Below are 17,349 nucleotides of genomic sequence, written 5' to 3'. Positions count from 1 at the left end.
TGAAGAATTGGTGTTGTTGTATTGTGTTTCTGTGTCTTACAAGAGAGTGAGCTCCCTCTCTTTATAGAGAGGAGAGGGAGACAAATGGAATCGGATGCATGGTGATTACATTGAGATAGGCTAAAGCTAAAGTGAAAGTCTTCGGCTTTACAGCTACATTACAGGTATACATTGTGACCTTTACAGGTAGTGGGGTGTATATATATATATATTATATGTGCCTTTACAGGTAGTGGGGTGTAGTAGATATTATATGTTAACAATGATGGTGAAGAAGAAACCAGATACGAATCACACTATTCTATCTACATCTGGAACCTTCTCAATTACTACTTTACTTCCACCTGTCTACCGACCTGTCAACCCCCAAATCCCCTCCCATCCCTTATTCAAAATCGACGCTGCTAAGTTTCTACACCTTTCTTCATCCCAAAGCAATCCAAACTTTGCTGATTATGGCGGTTTTGTATTTTACCTATCATCCAATTCTACTATATATATTTAATATTCCTCATCTTCCATAAAAACCCATCAAGCCCTCTTCATCAACTTCCTAAAAAAAACCTCTCAAATTCTTCAAAAACAGAGCATTAATTACCTTCTATTCAGCGATCAATATCAACCATGACAGGCAAGCCTGAGGAACCACAAACCAACCCACCACCACCGCCGCCGTCATCGTCATATCCGACGAAATCGAAGTCCGATGAGGATACAAACAAGTGGGGGACCCACATCATGGGGCCGCCGGCAGTGCCGACCGCGCACCCGGATAACCAGAAGGCTGCCACGTGGAGCGCCGCCGATCACCAGCAGTTGTTCCACCAGCAACACCCTTACCTGCAATACTCGCCAGTGGATAAACCCAGCAACAACCCTTTTGAACCTGTGATTGATATGTTTAATTCTTGGAGCAAAAAAGCTGAGGCTGTTGCTAGAGATATTTGGCACAATCGTAAGTCTCATTTTGCTTTTTTATTAACTCTTTGAGCAAATTAAACCCCTAATTAATTTCTTTAATTTGTATATTGTGTCAATTTGATCATCCTATTGCTAATTATATCAATTTTTTTTTTTGAATTTTATATACTGAATTAATTTAATCTAATTGATAATACTTAGGATTATTAGTCCTTGTATTTTAGTTCTTTTATCTTATTTTGGTTCTATAATTTTAACTATCGATTTTGATATTTGATCTTGAATTTTTTTAACTTTGCCTCAAATTAGTTTAATTGATTCCAATTGTTAGTATTTTTTGTATGACACATTTGTATAATTAGTCTTTTTAAAATTGTTCTAGAACCAGTGTCAATTCACACTCCTCACTCCTCAGAATGATTGAAGGGTTGATCTCTTTGAATGAATCATTTCTAAATGGGTTGGCAATAGTCAGCCTTCTCAAATTGCGAAGTTGACGCCAATTTGAAATAATTTATTTTGTAAATGAATCTTTGAATGGATAGACATCAAATTCACTCTCATTCAGAAATTCATTCTCAATATTGGGAGGTTGGAGTTTTCTTTATCATGTTGTCTCTGATTTTTATCCAATTTCTTAAATATTGTTATCAATTTGATTTCCCTAAATTGGTTCTTCTTCTATTTGATTCTTGCAAACAATTCAAATCATTAAGCATAGTTTTCACATGAATGTGTTTATATGTCATATTACAGTGAAAATGGGGCATTCTGTGTGTGAAAGTGCATGGGGAAAGTTTAATCTGACGGCCAAAGCTATGGCAGAGGGTGGATTCGAGTCCCTTTTCAAGCAGACCTTTCCAACTGAACCCAACGAGAAGCTGAAGAATACATTTGCCTGTTACCTTTCCACCACCACCGGCCCGGTCGCTGGAACCCTTTATCTGTCCACGGCTCGAGCGGCTTTCTGCAGTGATCGGCCTATGTCTTTCATTGCTCCATCTGGGCAGGAGGCTTGGTGCTACTACAAGGTATTACATTGTCTTATTTGTCACATAAAAACGAACATTGGGTTACATATTTAGAAAAAATTATTTAAAATTTTACTCAAAATTGAAATATATGGACAAGAATTATTTTGTTTCAACAAAAGGAATTGTTTTTTCTCTAAAATTCATCTAGTTGGCAATACTACACCAAGTTGAAGAATCAAAAAACTATAGACCAGTGGTCATATTGGTTGTGTCATGTCTTGACTAATGTATGGGATTGAATTTTGAATCTGACAGGCTATGATACCATTGGCAAACATTGCAACAGTGAACCCCGTGATTATGAGAGAAAAACCATCTGAGAAGTACATACAAATTGTGACAGTAGATGGTCATGATTTCTGGTTCATGGGATTTGTGAATTTCGAAAAAGCATCACATCACCTCTTAGACAGCCTCTCCGATTTCCGAGCCACCGAACATTCAGCAGCACAACCACCACCACCACCACCACCGGCTTGCTAGCTGAGGATGCCGTGGATGCACTCATTGTTGGATCCTTCGTCGTCCTCGATTGAGTCTCATGCATATATCTATCTGTGTGTTTGTTTCTGTGTTCATTTGGCTCATGTTGCATCTTTCTTTCGTTTTTTTCTCAGGTTTTTTGCAATGGATAAAGTTGTGGATTGAATTTGTATTTTACAAATATGTACTGAAATAATTTATATTTTTTCCTTTGTATATCGGTGGGTAATGTTTGCTATTTATATTGGGATTCATATCCCTTAGCGATTTTATGAGCATTTATATTAACGTTACATTTGTGTGGTGGAAAATATTATTTTTTCCTCTTCAGAAAATATTTTTAAATTAAAAAGGTGAATGATGTTTTTGCGAATAAAAGTCTAATTAATATCATCGCATTATATCATTATCATCATCTTTATCATTATCATTGTCACCTCTACTGTCTCATTATTACTATTTTTATCTTATTATTACTACCATCATTATACTACTATTGTCACTGTTATCTCTACTTTTAACACTTTTACTTTCACTTTCAGCTTACTTTCGTCACTACTATCATTATTAATGCAAACATTAGTATACTAATTTCAAGAAAAACATTAAAGTGTTTTTTATAAAAAATATTTTAAATTAAAAAAAAATATATATATATTTTTCACTAAAACAAATAGGAGTATAAGATTTATCAGTTATGCTACGTAGTTTGAATCCTCCATTCCCCAAATCCCTCGAATTTAAAACGACGTCGTTTTGTTGTTTTGATTTTTTTTTTTCAATAACGTAGAAGAAGAAAAAAGAAGAAGAAGGAAGAGGAGAGTAGCAGAGAGAGAAAGAGAGAGAGAGAAAAAAAACCATCATCAACAACATCACCATCATCATTTTCAGATTTTCATCAACATCATCATCAACAACCATTCAACCACAACATCAACAACATCAACATCATCAACAACCATTCATCATCTTCATCATTGTAGACACCTCATTTTTGACTGTTCTCAAGACTTGGACGTCATCGTTTGAACACTCGGTGATCATCCATATTCGTGTTCATTTTGAGATCCCGAAGGACTCGGCTGTGCGCCTTGCCTTAGGATCTCTCGACTTGACTGTTTTGTGCTTGGTTGTGGACCAAGGACTTGTGGTTTTTGCACCTGAGGGAAGAAAGTGGCTTGTTAGCCATCCCTCAAACCCATCGGCCGTGGCACGAAGCCACCGGCCTTGCTTTATTTCTACCGACCAAATATTTGGTCGGTCGGCACGGATATCTAGTCGATCGGCCATTTATTTGGCCGATTGTCTTTCTTTCTGGCCGGTACCTCCTTTTTGCCTTTTCCAAGCATTGTGCATGCCAGTTGTGCCAGGTGGAGTGCACATACCAATCCTCCACGTGTATGGAGGATTTGCACCCTTTGCACCTTTTGCTCTAGCTTCTTGAGGAAGCTTGACCCTTTGTCTTAGCTTCCTCAAGAAGCTTGGACCTTTGTCTTGGCTTCCTCAAGAAGCCTTGACCCCTTTGCCTTAGCTTCTCTAAGAAGCTTAGGCCTTTGTCTTGCTCTATAAAAGAAGGCCTCTCTTCTCCTTTGAAGAGGTTCAGCAAATCAGAGATATATATGGCATATATACCACTCTCTCTTTATATCTCCCTCTCTCTCTATATTTGTGTGTGTTAGAGTGTCCAAAAGTGAGTTTTGTTCTTAGTTTTGCACTAAGACACCTAGTGTTACATCATACCTTGGTTATTGAGGTGTTGAGAGGTTGTTCTTGGGGCTTTTGAGTTGGTTTTGACCAGAAAAGGGGGCTGGAGTTTTGGTTCTTGAAGTGTTCTTCAAGGGTAAGCACTATTGCTTTATATTCCCCATTCTTGCACTAGCTTTTAACCTACTTTGCATGCTGTTTTGAGCTTTGTGTATAACTGATAAAAGTTCTAATTTTTCATGTTTAAGATGTTTCATTAAGGTCATTTTTGTGTTTGGGGTCGACCCCCCCTCTTAGGCCTTGTTTGGCCTCTTTTGTGCCACTTTGTTGAGCTTTGGGAACTTTCGTGTATTGGCCTTCCCACCACTGAAATCCAGAGGATTTTCAATGGTGGTAAAGGGGTTTTGAGGTCTTGCATAGGGAAGGGACACCCCTCTCCCTTTGTATCTCATTTGCTTGTGTTTTGGCTCATAAGGGAAGCATGCATGCCTAGCTTTGTTTGGCTTTATTTCAGAGGTTATTTGGTGTTTATTTAGCATGTTTTATCTCTGTTCCATGTTGGTTCGTCGACCCCTTGCATGCACCATACACTTGCCTTACATTCCTCTATTTTGCCTAAAGATGCATCTTGCATTTGGATCACCATGCTTGCATGTTTTGGCTTAGCTTTGTGAAGTTTTTGGTCATGTTTTATCATGTTCAAGCTCTGTTGGGTGTTGATTGGGTCATGCTTTCCATACTTTGTATAGCCTCTTTGCATTTTAGCTTGTTGGTTTCGGGTGTGTGAGTCTTTAGCATGCATTACTTAGGCTATTTCAGTGATTTGGAATCACTTATCATGCCATTTCAGTCCATGTTTTACGCTTACATGCTTGCGTTTGATTACCCTTTCAATGCCTTGAAGAGTTGTGGTCCTATGCTCCATGTTTGAGTCCCTGGTGCATGCTTTTTGGTTCAAGTCCTTGGGCTGCCATATCAGTGGGTTTTGGGGTGTATTTTGACACATTGAAACTCTGTTTTTGGTTGCATAATCCATGCCATGTGTGATCATGATAGTTGTAGTGGAATGCTCCTTTTTATGCCTTAGTTTTACGCCCATTGGTGTGCATGTTTGCATGAGTATTTGTCCATCATTTTCGTCACTTTTAGCCACTGTTTATGGCAAGGTTGAGGTCTGTCCTTTGCGGTTTAAGTCCACCATTGCATGTTCGTCGCACATTTGTTGCATATTTGGTTCATTGTGTGTTGGCACTTGCTAGTTCCATTGCATATATATATATATATATATATATTTTATATTCGCTACATTGTATTTTGCATGCTTGGCATATTGCATATTCGCATGTATAGGTTGCATTGCATTTGGCATGTTTTGCTAGCTTAGCCTTATATTGCATACTCGATGCCGTTTTGTACACTTGAGCCATATTGCATACATACATTGCATTGTGTTTGGTTTGGGGTGTGTTCGTACTCAAACCAAACATAGGGAATGAGGTGTGTTCGTACTCAAAGTGACGAAACACGTCTCAATCCTCGGTCACCGACGCCCTTGATCTCAACATGATAGGGCGTGAAGCATTCACTCGTTTGTTGTATTCATTTACATTGATTTGCAAGCTTGGTGCCTTTGGCCATCTTGCATTGAAATGCGTGGTTAGTGGCCCGAGGGCCGAGGGCCACACTCCCTTGAGTCTATAGAATGATAGGGAAAGTGGCCATGCACATATTGCTTTGAAATTTCCTTACCATGCATTGTCTGTCCTCTACTGCTGTCAAAACAGGATTCTGCAGGAATATTTGGCTGACCGACTACATACAGTGCCGACCGACCAAAAATATCTGGCCGATGGCTTCACAACTGGTCGATGACAATTTATCAATGGCCGGTGGATCTTTACCTTGGCCGGTGGCATCCCAGAATGATCAGGGAGTGGTTCAGAAGCATCAAGAATATTCTCACAATGCTTAGAGGTGCAGAACAGTGCAAACAGAGGCAACAGTGGCATGGCAACGGGTTTCCGAGCGAGGCGATCGAGCATGCATCATTCAAGCATTCCGAGGCGGGGCTGCGACCACCTCCTTTTGTAATTAATTTTTTTTTAAGTGATTAGGGTTTTGTAATATTTAATTAGCTAGGATAGTTAGTTATTTATTCAGTTTGTATTATTTATTCGGACCCTCCAAGGAGGGCAATTTTGTAATAAGTGTACGTGCGTGTGATGTATGTCTTCCAACCCCACGTCTTTCTCCCTTTTATTTATCAGCTTATGATGGTTAGTTTTAGGGCATATTTCAATTAGCATACTTATGCTCGCATGTTTGCATCATTCATATGTCTTGTATGCACCGGGCTCGGCGCATTATACTAACTATATTGTATTTCAATTCCAAGTTGAATACGTGTTAGATGTAGCATCTCACATACCATCTTAGAATAGCCGAGCCTATCTTAGTTGCATTTTGCATGTGTTGCATTAGCCATCTTAACATGAGCTAGGATCATCCATTGATTACTAACTAGTTTTTGTTTTGGCTCGTAGTACTTGGTAAGTGTTTATGCTTTAGCATCCTTGTATGCGTATGAGTGATTGCCATGATAGCATGCTTACCATGAGGCTTTATGCTTATGTGATATAACTGCCTGAATGCCTGTGGGTGAAGGTTGGGTTGCTTGAATTGGAATAATTCGTCGAAACCCGTGTTTTAGCCTACTTGCGAGTAGCAAACTTCAATCCATTTTCAAAACAAACGGTTATACGATGCTTTGTTCTAACTTAGGTAATCCAGTCTATACTTGTATGATGTGCATATCACATAGTAATTCTAGGCTAATAAATTGGAATAAGAGCACATAATGTTTTCAAAACTCGATATCATGATTAGTAGAGGCCGATCTTTGATCGGGCGAGCGAGGGTGCTCATGAAATGACATTTCCCAATCGTACCCAAGTTCCCGAGCCGAGGCAACTTTGGTGATGACGGACACGTGACCTTAGGCACGAGTCAGGATTTCTTAAATTCCCCCGAAACAAAATATTTAAGTGGCGACTCTATATTTGGCAAAGCAGTCCATGTTTGGCACTTCTTTCTAAAAATCTGTTTTTCAAAACGATTTGCCGGATTTGGACTCTTTAGTGATTTATCGGTCTCGCATTGCACTTTGCGGGATTAGATTCAGAACCGTGACATTTGAGTCCGAGCTGTAGTAATCCCAAATGAACAGAACGAGGGATTCCCTCCCAGGACATTCGGGGACGTCTACAGTTTCTGGCGACTCTGCTGGGGATTTAGAGAATTTGACTCGAACTCATGATATCTTGTTTTGACTACACTTATGTGTTTCTTTGTATTGCATTTGCATTGGTGCGCCTAGGACACCGTGTTTGCTGTCTGCTATTCTTGAACGGTTTGCCGAAGGCTCACTTTGTTAAGCGTGCCATAAGGCTGACCGGTTACTGGCTCTGCCACGATGGGAACACAAACCCCGGTTTTTACTGGGGCACCCTTTTTGACCATTCAACCTAGTGCATATTCAGAATCCATAGTGACCATTCTAAGCTAGGACAGGTTGCTTACCCGATTATAGATTGTTTGAAACCGCTGCGTGCGTAGTGAAACCCTAGCTCCTGACAACATAGGACAGGGAAACCCAACCCCAACATAGGGGTGTTTTGGTTCTCACTTGTTTGCTATGTGCTTTTAGAGTGCGTCTCTACAGGAATGCATGTATCAGTTCACAAGTTTGGGCATTAGGCCTGCGGGCATCAGTTCAGTATTTTGAGAATCAGTTATCTACGGGTTTCCGATCCAGTTTTGGGGGCAGTGATTTGGGGAACCATGATCAGTGTTTGAGAACGGTATAATCAGTTTATCGACTGCGTGTTGTTATACCCAACTGAGTGTTGTGTTTATTTAAGCTGTTATGCTGTCCGTTTTCTGGTTGTTTATTTCCTTATTATTGCTTTATTTATCTTTTTGCTAGGTAGTTTAGTGCAATTGCTTCCAACCAAGCAGATATTCCCCAAGCACTTTGGACTAGAGGTCGTCGACTCCATCGATCTGAGGATCTGGTAGACGGATAACTAGTGTTCTATTTTTTACCCCCGGCTACTAGGTAGAGATCGAGAAAACGCAGTGTATCGGTACCGAGATTGCCAGATCAGTGGTCTGTGAACAGTCGGGTTGAGATTTTCGAATCTACTACAAAGGCAGATACATCGGCAGTTCAGATAAATCAGGACATTATGTCAGGGATGGAATACATGGTTTGCCAGCTCTAGAAGAGCATGAAAGCCATGCAGGAGGACACTGTTCGTCAAACAGAATTTGCTAAACATTAGGCCGTTGTCATGGCCCAACAGGCAGAGCTAATTACCCGGCTACAGCAGCAAACCGGAGCATCTGCTTCACACCAGGCTCCTCCCCTAACAAGAATCCTAATACCTGAGGAGACGGCGAATGTCTAGAATGCCCAAAAGGATACAGACCTCCCAACGGGGCCGGCTCCGCCCTCGATTCTACCTCAACTATCCAAGGCACCCACGCCTATCAATCAACCGGACTCTCTCTTTGAGTTCAAGGTGGACCCTACGACATTGAAGTTGAGCAAGCTTGAAAAGTTGTTCAGGAAGTCCCAAGGGGTAAAGTTCATCCCAGATATTGAGGATGGGTATACCGACGCGGCTATGACGCTGCCAGATCGGTTCAAGATGCCACAAATCGGCCGCTTCGACGGGTCCGGGGATCCCATGGTGCATCTACGTTTGTTTTTGGATATATTAAGGCTGATGGGCCTCACCAGACTACAGAAGCTTTCATTGTTTGGCCGGACCCTGTCGGGTGTGGCGGCCATCTGGTACGCAAAATTGAAAGATGATGTCAAGCGGAACTGGGATGAGATGGTTGAGGCTTTTGTCGCCCAGTACTCTTATAATACACAAATCGAGATTACAACCCTTGATCTCGAGACAACAAGGCAGGAGCCTAAGGAGAGCTTTTCTGAGTTCGTAACCCGGTGGAGGGCCAAGGCCTCAATGATGACCCTAAAGCCCACTGATAAAGATCAAATTCGAATGATTGTGCATAATCTCCAACCCAAGCTCATGCAGAAAATGATTGTTCTCCCCTTTCCCACCTTTCCAGATCTACATGAGATGGGAGTACAGATCGAGGATGCTTTGAAGCAGGGCCTGATTGACAATGACAGAGAGCAACCCACGAGAACCTTCAACAATCGCAGTACGAATGCAGGCACAAGCAGTGCTGCAGCTGCTAGATCTCAGGAAGTAAGCATGGTCACCACCAACACCCCAAGAACCCTTGCGGCTACGCCATTCACCGGTGCGTCTGGTAGTAGTTCGCAAACAGCCAGATACCCACCCAAAAGCCAAAGAACCTTCGCTCCACTATATATGCCCCTGTCCAAAGCTCTGGGGATTTTAATCAAAAAAGGGCACTTGAAGCCCCTAGAGTCGCGACCATTGCCGGAAAAACTCCCCATTTCCCATAACCCAGTCAAATACTGCTCGTTTCACCAACAGCACGGTCATGACACCGACCAGTGCTTCCGATTACGCCATGAGATTCAGGATCTCATTAATAATGGGGTGATCGTGCCTCCAGAAAAACCCAACGTCACAACCAACTCTCTCCCACAGCACAACCAAGCTCCATCTGCCAAATGCATCAACTTTATCCAGACTGGGGTTGTGTCTTACGATCCTAGTATATATATTACCCCGTCCCACCTACCCAAGCCGGAGGTGCTCCTTTCTGACTGCACTGACTTGTGCATGTTGGACATCTCCAGAACCCAACCCGAACCAATAGTGGTGAGGGTCGAAGATAGAACATGGGAGACTTTAGTGGAGAAAGGGATTGTTGAGTTAGAATCTGAGGAATCTGGGAGTTTTGCTGAGGAGGTATACAGTCCGAGTGACTACATTCTGTCAGTTGGCCAGGTTGGGCCAAATGTGGAATTGCCAGCAGGAGTAGAGCTTTGTGTGATACAGGGAGATGGATTTGGTCAGAGGATAGATGACTTGGCGGCTGTGGAGGGGGATTCTGCTAACCTTCAGTTTTTTAATGAACAAGATCCAGAGGGCGTGGCAGTTAACTGGCTTGATTTCGAAGAGTCAGCAGAAGTTACCAGGTGGCTTGATGACCTACCAGACGTTGTTGAAGAATCTCAGTTGGAACAGGGCCCGACAGGGGCAAAGATATCAATTGTGGCCGGAAGGGCCGAAGATCAGAATGCATCGCTGGAGAGCGCCGGTACTAAGAATTTCGCTCAGGATCTGGGCATTTTGAATGCAGGAATTATAGAGTAGCCAGCTGTACTGACGCAGTTGGAACAAAAAGGAATCGAAGAGTTTGAGAGAATCAGGAAAGCCAAGGCCCCTGTGGGGATTGAAAGTGTTGTGTGCACGAAGACAGAGAACGCTGCGAGCACGTAGACAGAAGGTACTATGAATACAAGGACAGTGGAACCGGAGTCGGACAGGTGTCTGTCGACTGCCAATGGAATGTGGTGGGAAGACGATGATCTATGTCTCACCCACACGGATGAGGACTGGGGGAGTAATCAACTAGACAATACCTGGTACATCGGCGAAGTCGATCATATGACCAGGAGCGAGCGGTATTTCAAACCCCCGTATTTAGACCAACCAGAAGCATCTGGAAGGACAAGCAGACAGAGAAACAAAAAGAGAAACAACTCGAAGAAGAGGCTGTACTGAAATAGTTAAAAAAGTTACAAGCAGACATCTCCATCTGGGGACTGCTTATGGCTTCTCAAGTATACAGACAGGCCGTCCTATCGGCAATAGATAAGGCCAAGCTCTCAATAGAAACCACGCCGGAACAGCTAGTGGGATTGGTCTTTCCGGGAGAAGGTTCCCCGACGTTAACCTTTTCTGACAAAGACTACCGCCTGAGGGCGTAAATCACAACAAACCTCTCTACATCTCTATGGAATGTAGAGGCAAGTGGGTACCGGTGGTTCTTGTCAACACAGGATCCGCCATCAATGTGTGCCCGGCGAGGACAGCCTATGCAATCGGGTTGAAACCCGCAGACTTTGTGCTAACCACCCAGGTGATAAGGGCGTATGATAACACAAGTAGAGAGGTGAAGGGGACCGTGCAAATTCAAACTAAGGTTGGTCCGAGACAACATGAGATAGACTTTCACGTCCTGGAAGTTCCTGCAATCTTCAATCTACTCTTGGGGCGGCTGTGGTTGCACCAGGTAAAGACAGTTTTGTCTACCTTGCACCAGATGTTGAAGTATCCCCATGGGAAGGGGGTGGCCATTGTTTTCAAAAATTCGTCGATCTATCCACCGCTAGAAGTATCTACGCCGATTTTGGAAATCGAACATGGTATGGAGGATGTGTTCTTATCAGGTTTTACCTTAGCCGAGGCTCGGGTTGTGCAGAACATCATGGCTGTTAATGAGGGGGTCTATGTTAGCGCTCAATCAGTATACCTCATGAACAAGTTCCAACACATCCCTGGGATGGGATTGGGGAAGAGTGGCCGGAAGGGCATTGCAGCATTGGCCGAAGTGCCACACAACCCACATACCTTTGGCTTGGGTTATCTACCCACCAAAGAGGATTGAGTGAGAAAAGGTAAGGAAATGGTTGGGAAAGCTAGAGCGAAGCAGGCAAGGAAGCCTTTTGAGTTGATGCACCGGCCCATTCAGGGTACCATAAACGGATGCTTCGTCCGGGAAGGGGAGGATTTTCAGTTCTGCGGCTTCCCAGAGCCATGGTTGAATGCGGAGAGGAAGCGCGTGCCAGGTTTCGAGATTTTCTTTGACCTGCAGTTATTCGGGGATGATGTTGCCGAGGAGCAGACATACCCATTAGCTGAGGTTGAGTAGTGTAAAAATGTGGATTCCGAGAGTGCTAAAATTGAAATGGGGGTAGCGCTGGCTTGTCTACTTTCAGATCCTCCGATCGAACAGAAGTGCTTAGGGGATAACTTCTCGGTGTCCGTGATCAGGAATAAAACGGCTACGGGCCTACCATCAAACATTTTGGATGCATCCATTGCACCCTCTTTCATCTGGCAGTACGAGGAGGGATTTTTGTCAAGCAGCACCGGGTCAGGTAGTGTGCCGGAATCTGATTCCACCGAATATGTTGAGTCGGAATCAGGTTCCAGACTGAGTTTGAGTCCGGTATTCCTGGGAGTGATAACCTGGATGCCACAGTCCTGTCTAGGTCGTTTTTCTCTTTCTCTTTTGAGTCTGTTGTAACAGAAGAATCTGACGATTTGGAATGCTTAATAAGAACGGAATGGATGTGGTTTCTGAGTACTTTTCTGTGCCCTTGATTTATTGTATTAATCAGGACTTTCAAAATTTTGATGAAAATGAAGAGGAAGAAATTTCTCCGATTTTACAGCGTCTAATTGATCAAGAGCAGGAGAGATTTGTTAAACCTTTAGTTGATGAAATCACTACTGTGAATATTGGTACTGAGGAGGACCCGCGGTTGGTCCAGATCGGGTCCACGTTGTCTTCAGAGGAACGCGAGCGCTTAGTCGCTTTATTAAAAGATTTCAAAGATATTTTTGCATGGTCCTATGAAGACATGCCTGGAATCGATCCTGAGATTGTACAGCACCGGATCCCTCTTGACCTCGAGGCCCGACTCGTCAAACAAAAACTCAGAAGGATCCGCCCAGACTGGGCTCTCAAGATTAAGGAAGAGGTCACCAAGCAAATTAACGCAGGGTTCCTGCTGGTATCTGAATATCTAACTTGGTTGGCCAACATCGTTCTAGTGTCGAAGAAGGATGGCAAGATCCGAGTATGCGTGGATTTCAGGGATTTAAACAGAGCCAGTCGAAGGACAACTTTCCCTTACTGCAGATTGATGAGCTAGTGGACTTCACAGCGGGGCATGCTTTGCTTTTGTTCATGGATGGATTCTCGAGCTATAATCAGATAGTGATGGCACCTGAAAACCGGGAGAAGACTGCTTTCATCACCCCGTGCGGGACTTACTGTTACAGGGTGATGCCATTTGGGCTGAAGAACGCTGGAGCTACATATCAACGGGCCGCGACCACAATATTGCACGACATGATCCACAAAGAGGTTGAGGTGTATGTGGACGACATGATTGTCAAGTCCAAAGAAAGAGAGGGCCACTACGCCGCCTTGCAAAAGTTTTTCCACAGGATCAGAGAATTTCGGTTGCGGCTAAATCCTCAGAAGTGTACGTTCGGTGTTACAGTAGGGAAAATGCTGGGGTTTCTGATTACACAGAGAGGTATCGAAGTCGACCCTTCCAAAATCAAGGCCATCTTAGAAATGCCACCACCAAGGACTGAAAAGGAGTGTAGACGTCCCCGAACGCCCCAGGAGGAACGAGCTCCCGTTCTGTTCATTTGGGGTCACTACAGCTCAGGACTCTAAAATTTGTCACGGTTCTAAATCTGAACCAAAGAGTCCAAATCCGGCAAATCGTTTTGAGAAACAGATTTTGAAAAGAAGTGCCAAACATGGACTGCTTTGCCAGATACAGAGTCGCCACCTAAATGTTTTTTAAATGGGAAATTTAGGAAACCCTGACTCGGCGCCAAAGGCCACGTGTCCATCATCACCAAAGTTGCCTCGGCTCGGGAACTTGGGTACAATTGGGGAAGGTCACTTTGTGAGCACCCCCGCTCGCCCGATCAAAGATCGGCCTCTACTAACCATGATATCTATTTTTGAAAATTTTGTGTGTCCTTACCCCGGTTATTAGCCTAGGTTACTATGTGATGCACACAGCATATAAGTATAGACTGGGTCACCCGAATTGGAACAAAACATTTCATGCTTGTTTATTTGAAAGATGGTTTGCTACTCGCAAGTAGGCTTAAAATGCAGATTTTGCCACCCGCAGGTGGGCTTAGAAAAGATGGTTTTGCCACTATCTAGTGGGCTTAAAACAAACAGTTGATGATTTATTCCAATCCGAGTAACCCAACCTTCACCCACAGGCATTCAGGTAGATATATCACATAAGCATATAGCCTCATGGTAAGCATGCTATTCATGGCAGTCACTCACACGCATGCAAGGATGCTAAAGCATAAAAACTCACCGAGTACTCCAAGCCAAAAACAGAAACTACATTAGAAATCATGCATGATCCTAAGTATACAGAAATGCCTAATGCAACACATGCAAGAATGCAAATTATAGCAGGCTCGGCTATTCTAAACATGGCATATGGAATGCTACAGCTAACATGTATTCAACTTGGAAATTGAAATACAAATGCAGTTAGTATGATGCGCCGAGCCCGGTGCATGCAAAACAGATGAATGATGCAAACATACTGTCATACTGTATGCTAATTGAAATATGTCCTAATCTAACCATCATAAGCAGGTAAATAAAAGGGAAGAAAGACGTGGGGTTGGAAGACATACATCACACTCACCCACACTTATTACAACATTGCCCTCGCGCAGAGGGTCCGAATAAATATACAGTCCCGAATAAAAGAATATTACAGTCCAAATAATACAGTCCAAATAATGTACAATTTCCTAATTAATTAACAAATTAACTAAGAAAATAAATAAACTGGCATGCAAGCCAGGGACTGCCTTGACTCCGCTCCGGATGATGAATGATGCATGCCCGGGTTGCCTTTGCGCGGAAATCCATGACGATGCCCCAATTAGCCTCTGTTTACACCTTTTCTTGAAATGCGCGCCAAGCTCCAAAAAGTTACTGATTCTTCATTTTGCTGCAACAGAGAGCAGGAAAGGGGCATGGCAATGTATTTTCACAGATATATGCATGCCTCGATCCTCGTGCCACCAACCACGCATATCGATGCATGATGGCCGAGGAGTCGAATTATGCAATTCAATGTAGAATGAATGCACATATAAACACAACAAGAACCTAACTCCATCATGAATAATCCGGAGTGTCGGTGACTGGGAATTGAGATACGTTCCGTCACTCGGAGTACGAAACGCACCTCGTCTCCCGTGCCCGGGCTGACTCCTATCCCGAACACGATGCAATATGCATGACATGCATGAAATGCAACTAAGATACAATCCTAACATACACAATGTTATGGAATGGCATACACGCTGCACGAGGTAATACACAACCGAGCATGCACAATGCTATGGATGAAATGGCATACTCAATGCAATAATGGGCTTACACCAACATGAGAGAGCCTCAGCTACACTCACATAGGAGGCCATCAGATGAAAACAAGACAACTCGAAATGCGTGCACGCGTGCACGCAAACCGAAGACCGACCCCTCAGGTACTGAAATGCCACTCTAATGAGACATGGCAAAGACATGGAATATGATATGTAAACATGCAAAAATCAGTAGCAAAATGAGGGGCAAAACAGCCCCGAAACAAGGCGAAATGACACCCGATGCATGGGATTTCTCCCGAAATACAAAACTAGGTACATGAAATGGCTTACAGCTATACAAAGCATGCATAATTTGAACATGAGATGAAAAGACAGAAGCAAGACAGCCCCTAGACAAGAATTTTTACAGTTCAAAGCATGGCCAAACAGCAAACACAAATAGGGCAAAACTAGCGTGCAAAAATGGCCCTAAATGTGAGATGATGAAGCAAGTGGTAGATGCAAAGCCCAAACAGAAAAAGGTTGTTCTACAACACTGAAGAGGGACCAAAAATATGACTACTTACAGTTTATGGAAACCTCCAAAACAATATACAAGTATGCTCAACTTGCTATGCAAGGTAGGGCCCAAAAGAGGTCAAAACACAAAGTATACAAAAAATTCATCAAAAAGCCAAAGACCCTTAATGAAACATGAAGAATGGGTCAAAATAAGACTGTTTTCAGTTCTGTAAAAAGACCAAAAACAGAAGCATAATAGGCTAATAAATCATGCAAAAAAGGGGACCAAAGAGGGATATAATGAAAAGTGGCACATGGAGGTCCCAAACAGTGATAAGCCCTTCTTCAATGTTGAAGAGGGGCTCAAAATAAGCTCACTTACAGTTTACATCATGCTCCAAAACAGATCACACATAGGCCAAAAATACATTGCAAGATTACGGTATATAAGAGGGATAATGAAGCAAGTGCAAGATGGGGACCTCAAATGACAAAAGTCCCTTAATAAAACATGAAATATAGCTCAAATAAAGGGTACTTTTAGTTTTGGTCGGAGCTCAAAACAGCAAGAAAACTAGCTAGAAAAATGTTGCAAAATTAAGCTCAAAAAGAGGGAATTGATGTTTACCCTTGAAGACCAACCCTTGATTGCTTCTTGGCTTGAGAAGTGATGCTTCCTAGCTGCTGGAAAGCTCCCCAAGTTGCTGGAAATGGAGTAGTGGTGGTGATGCTAGATAGTGGTGTGAAAATGGGGTAGGGTTTGGGTGTTTTTTGAAGGAAATGGATGAGATGGAGGGAGATATGCATGCAAGAGCCTAAGGCAATTTTTTCTAACCTCAAAACCAGAGCTGGAGGCTCTGTTATATAGGCAAAAGGAGGGGAAAAGGAGGGGAAAAAGAGGGGGAAAATTGGGGGGGAAAATGGATCAAGTTTCCCCTCAAAAATTTTGCCCTCCGAATACAGAATCTGGGGGGTCAAAGAGGTCAGTTCTGAACTAAGCAGGGGGCAAGGATCAAGGCCGGCCAGTTATCTCAGTTTCAGGTGGCCGGCCGGCCACCCCCCATGGCCGGCCGACCAAGGGTCAAAAGGGCCAAGTTGAATTAGTGGCCGGCCACTTCACATTGGTGTCCTCCCAGGTGCCCTTAACACAACCCTATGGTTCAAAATTACAAACTGTAAAACAAGAGAGAGAATAGACCATTTTTAGGAGGGGTTCAAAAGGGTCAAGCAACATTAGTGGCCGGCCACCAACTTTTAGGGTCCTCCCATGTGTGTACATCACAAATATGTGGTTAAAAGTTCAAGAAAATGGCCCAAGGGTGTTCAACATTGGCTTGGAAGTGAGGAAAACGGGCGTCAGAGGGCGCCAGAGGATATATAACTGGTTGCTGAAACAATTGCTGGCCTCCCACCCTTTTACGGCCTTCCTAGTGATGAAACAGAGGTACCTGCCAAAAATGAACGAAAATCGATGCAAAACGAATGTTCAGGGGCCAAAACGTGCAGTTCGGGGCCCCGAAAACTGCCTGTTAAGCATCGAAAGTGGCACTCGACCA

The 17,349-nt window shown here is 43.2% G+C and overlaps 1 protein-coding gene across 1 annotated transcript; it reads left to right on the top strand.

Annotated features, from left to right (window-relative positions):
• The first annotated feature begins 260 nt into the window (after positions 1-260).
• Positions 261-2,654, top strand: LOC114283536 (GRAM domain family protein). Its single transcript, XM_028226398.2, has 3 exons — positions 261-955; positions 1,678-1,952; positions 2,211-2,654. The coding sequence occupies exons 1-3, from the start codon at positions 625-627 to the stop codon at positions 2,436-2,438; spliced, it is 834 nt and encodes a 277-aa protein (XP_028082199.2). The 5' UTR covers positions 261-624; the 3' UTR covers positions 2,439-2,654.
• The last annotated feature ends 14,695 nt before the right edge of the window (positions 2,655-17,349 follow it).

The sequence above is a fragment of the Camellia sinensis genome, chromosome 10 (assembly GCF_055761805.1).
Source record: "Camellia sinensis isolate YWXY chromosome 10, ASM5576180v1, whole genome shotgun sequence".
Taxonomy (NCBI): Eukaryota; Viridiplantae; Streptophyta; class Magnoliopsida; order Ericales; family Theaceae; genus Camellia; species Camellia sinensis.
This window is presented reverse-complemented; position numbering and strand designations above follow the sequence as displayed.